The sequence below is a fragment of the Plasmopara halstedii genome (assembly GCF_900000015.1).
Source record: "Plasmopara halstedii genome assembly, contig: Scaffold_555, whole genome shotgun sequence".
NCBI lineage: Eukaryota > Oomycota > Peronosporomycetes > Peronosporales > Peronosporaceae > Plasmopara > Plasmopara halstedii.
Window position 1 is genome coordinate 1878441 of NW_020187475.1, and position 3955 is coordinate 1882395.

The window sequence follows — 3955 nt, forward strand, 5'->3', positions numbered from 1 at the left end:
ATCTCAACACTGCCGTGTGACACAATCACAGAGTGGACAGTGATGGTACATGAATTTGAAGCGGTATACAGCACTTACTATAGATTACCTGATACAGGAAGCCCTGAGCAGGAAGTTCATTGTTCGTAAGGATGTGCAAGACGGTAAAATTGCTAAAAGGGTACAGTTTCCGGCAAAAAAAAGCCGAGATAATTACTTGTCTTTGATGAGTCCATTATTAAAGACTCTTGCCGAGCGTTTGTGTGAGAAATGAGACAGCGCTTATCAGGCGTCGCTCTGATCCATGTTATAGTCTGTTAAAAAACTATCACATAGAGCTAGCGATAGACCAACCAACAAAGTATTTTACTCTTGGTTGGACAGCGACCAAATCTCGAAAATCAAATCCTGTATCCCAAGACGATGGCTTTTATCAGAAGAGCGGAAGAAGATGAGGAACTAACTTACTATAACTGAGCTTGGTAACGCTGTCCAAAGCATTAACAAGCTCGGTGATAGAAAAGTTAATCTCTTCACTCGGTGCCAGTTTCCTATATCAGGAAGGCTCAAAAATATTAAAACTTATGCATGCTTATTAAAAGTGGAATCCAAAGAGTGTTCTGGTGCTGATACCGAATTGTAAAAATGCTGCAGAACAGTAGTGTTAATTACATGTCCTTGAGGTATCATCGTTTGCTCATGAGAGGTAGTTATTTAATAATCAATGCGGTACAACCTCGAACAAAATTTCTGGTTGTCGCTGGAGAAGCTATGTACATAACCATCTTAAAGATTTATTTGTTCGTAGTAGTGTTCATTGCGGAAAGTGGGGTATAAAAATTCACATCAAACGCCTTCGGGCTAAACTCGAGTGAGTGCCACCCTTCAACGAGGCAAACAAAGAAGCCGTTGTACTACTGGCGCAAGTACAGTGTACATTTTGATGGCTCGGCCTACCAATCTTCTTAAAATGGATTTCAAATGGTGCTGGAAGCTGCAAGACACGATTTTTCTCTAGACTAGGTAATGTGAATGTGGATAAGTATTCTGATTCGGATCTTGTTAGATTCAAAATGTCCACTACACGTGGTCTAAGACATTTCAGCCATTACCATAGTATACACCCAAGCAGATATTGATCGATTTTGAACGCGTGATATCTCTATGTCCTCCTATCTTCAACAAATTCTTCATACGGAACGATTTAGAGTGTGAAGTTATGTCTTAGAGGCTGCATAACTCGCCAACGATGCTTATATGTTCGTTGGCGCAAATGTTAAGGCCGCGTCGTATACGCGAACAAGCCAATCCAGACATCTTTTGATTCACATACGCGTGAACACCTGGAGAGTCAGATATGAGGAATTGAGATCATCTACGTTCGAGCAGAGCTCGAGTGTATGCGCGAAAGTGTAATCTTTGATAATTTAGACAAGTGTCCCATTTGCGTCGGCAAAACCTTACTGGGATGCATTATTTGATTGCATGGTCTTTGGATATCCCAAAAATCCAGTGTCGCTATCCCAAGAAAAACCAGCTTGTTCAATACCTTGCAAATGTATAATACAAACTTCGCTGATATGACAGGATCATCATCGTAAAATGTAACCTAGTGTTAGAGTACGTATGCTTTAGAGAAATCTTTCCGTACGCACCTGTTCTGGTCTTTCGAATCGAAATTACCAAGGTCAATGACGCTTGGCCGATCAAAAGGTGCGCACGACTCCAATCAAATCTAAATGAAAGCATGAAAGCGCCATTACGCTAGCGCCTTGCCAGCTTGTAGCAGCAAAGAATAGCGATTCAGTCTATGACAAGGAGCCTTTGTCCTTATATATGATTCAAGGATACTTCTTTGGTTAAAAATATCTATTATATACCGGTCATGAATCTACAGACGAAGCGACGTCATCACCGCTTACTTGTCGAGGATGTAGAGATAATTAAATTTCCTTGCGCGGGTCGGGTTAATGTGGTGGTGGTTGTATTTTTGCGCCACCCGAAAAAAATAGCGCTGGATGTCACGATGATTACGTCACGCATCACCGATGGAGTGTACGTGTCAAGCACAACATGTTTTGCACTGTGGAAAGCTTGCCAAAGCAGATATCATCTTCGGTTGTCGCAATATAACAGTACAGAAAGTGCGTTTTACCGCTTTTTTGCTCAAGGCTTGCTGTATTACATTATGAACTCGTCTTTTTTTATCAATCAGTAATTCGTCGTTCATAAATCAAGGACATTTCACTCTATCAGACCTACTAATGACTTCAAGTGAGATAATCAATCAATATCAACGATCAGTAGACCCGAAGAAGGAGAATGTTCTCTTGTACAGAGCGTAGCTCTTTTCGGAGTCGAATATAATTGATATCGACCTCCACGAGATACAACAAAAATTGATGAAATCGGCATTTTCTGGAGAGGTTCCTGAAGAGGTGTCCGTCGGTCGACTCAGCCTAAAATCTAAATCTGAAATCTTTGTTCGTTTCTGCTATAGCGGATGAGATCAGCAAATCGCACGTGTAGCACCTGAAAATATTATGGCGCTGATCAGTAATTATCTCAATACATCCATTTTGAGATTTGTCGTATCTGGATCTTACAAAGCGCACCCTGATCGAATCTCACCGATCAGAATTAAATTCGCATTTGACGCACTCGCTTGCTCGGTGCTTGCCGAATTTGTGCGAAGATTTGTAAGAATCTGGTAATACTTACAAGAATCAACCGCCATTTGGCTGATAAGACCTTTTAACTCTCATAAACCAACAATTTTTGTTTCCTTGACGGATAGACCAGCAGTTTGGACACACGCGTTAAACCTGATAAGGCAGCGTAAACAATCTTGACGTATAGTTTGAAAACTTCCAAAGTTGAGAAATCGGAAACAGTGTGTATTTTTGTTTTTAATTAGATATGACTAGCAAAATGCGCTACGCTCTGTCTAATACGAAGCCCAGTTCAAAATCATGTATACATTATTTCAAGCCCAGTCTAGAGGGTTTGATGTGACGGGACATATACTGTAATCATGTGCACTTACCTCTTACAGACTTTACGATACAATAGTACAAAATTCACTTGTAAATGTGAACATTCATCAATAACGATTTTTCAGTATTATGTAGTCGATGAAATTTGCAAAAAGGAGCAAATGTGGTACACATGGACTGCTAGCCGCGCGTCAGACACAATTTTTACGGGTTAATAATTAGAAGTTGTGAAAGCACTGCTAATCTTTAACGTATATATTCTTACACCTAGTTGCGGTGGACGTTACACTACAAGTCTGTGGATCCTCAAACAGAGAAATTCTCGACTCGTTCTGTCTGTGTTATTTGCGTGAGACTAGCACAACGGATCTCTCCAATTTACATGTACCATTACTCTGATATATTGACTTCTGTATCACGATGCGGTTTCACAGTAGTACCGTAGTTAACAAAAAGATTAATTGAGGCATTCTCAAATAGCGATTGAGTTGACATTAAAAGTGACCAATTCTCACAAGAAATTGTGATTGTTTTGTGAACTTTTGATGCACTATTTTCAAAATTCAGACATGTAAAAAAGCTTTATTCCAGGCCCAAAGATCGCTGATTGTTGATGAGTGATTGATATACACCGTTCTCCTCGTGTTTCGACAAGTATTCAGCCAATGCAGACTGATTTGCACAACGAAAATCCTGTCTGTAGGTTGCAAAGGCCTTTGCAACCTCTGAGCGAGTCGACATGCGGGCATTGATACCTTCGATCGATTGTTCGAGCCAAAAAATGACGTCCTTTCGATCGACCTTGTATTTGCCTCCTAAACCAGGATCAGATGTAATCTTCCACGAGACGTAGCGCGTCTTGAACGCCTGTTCGATCGGTTTGTTGGCAATCGGATCGCATACTTGAATCGAACTAGCACATCCTGGAGGAATACCTCCCAAAGTGATGTTCAGGTCAGCAGCTTTCTCTTTGACTAGAT

General features: G+C 40.7%; 1 protein-coding gene across 1 annotated transcript; it reads left to right on the forward strand.

The window, feature by feature from the left end:
- Positions 1-1864: 1864 nt before the first annotated feature.
- Positions 1865-2197, forward strand: PHALS_11903 (uncharacterized protein; the record flags this gene model as incomplete). The annotated part of the gene is made up of 1 exon (XM_024727346.1): positions 1865-2197. The coding sequence occupies one exon, from the start codon at positions 1865-1867 to the stop codon at positions 2195-2197; it is 333 nt and encodes a 110-aa protein (XP_024577933.1).
- Between the last annotated feature and the right edge of the window lie 1758 nt (positions 2198-3955).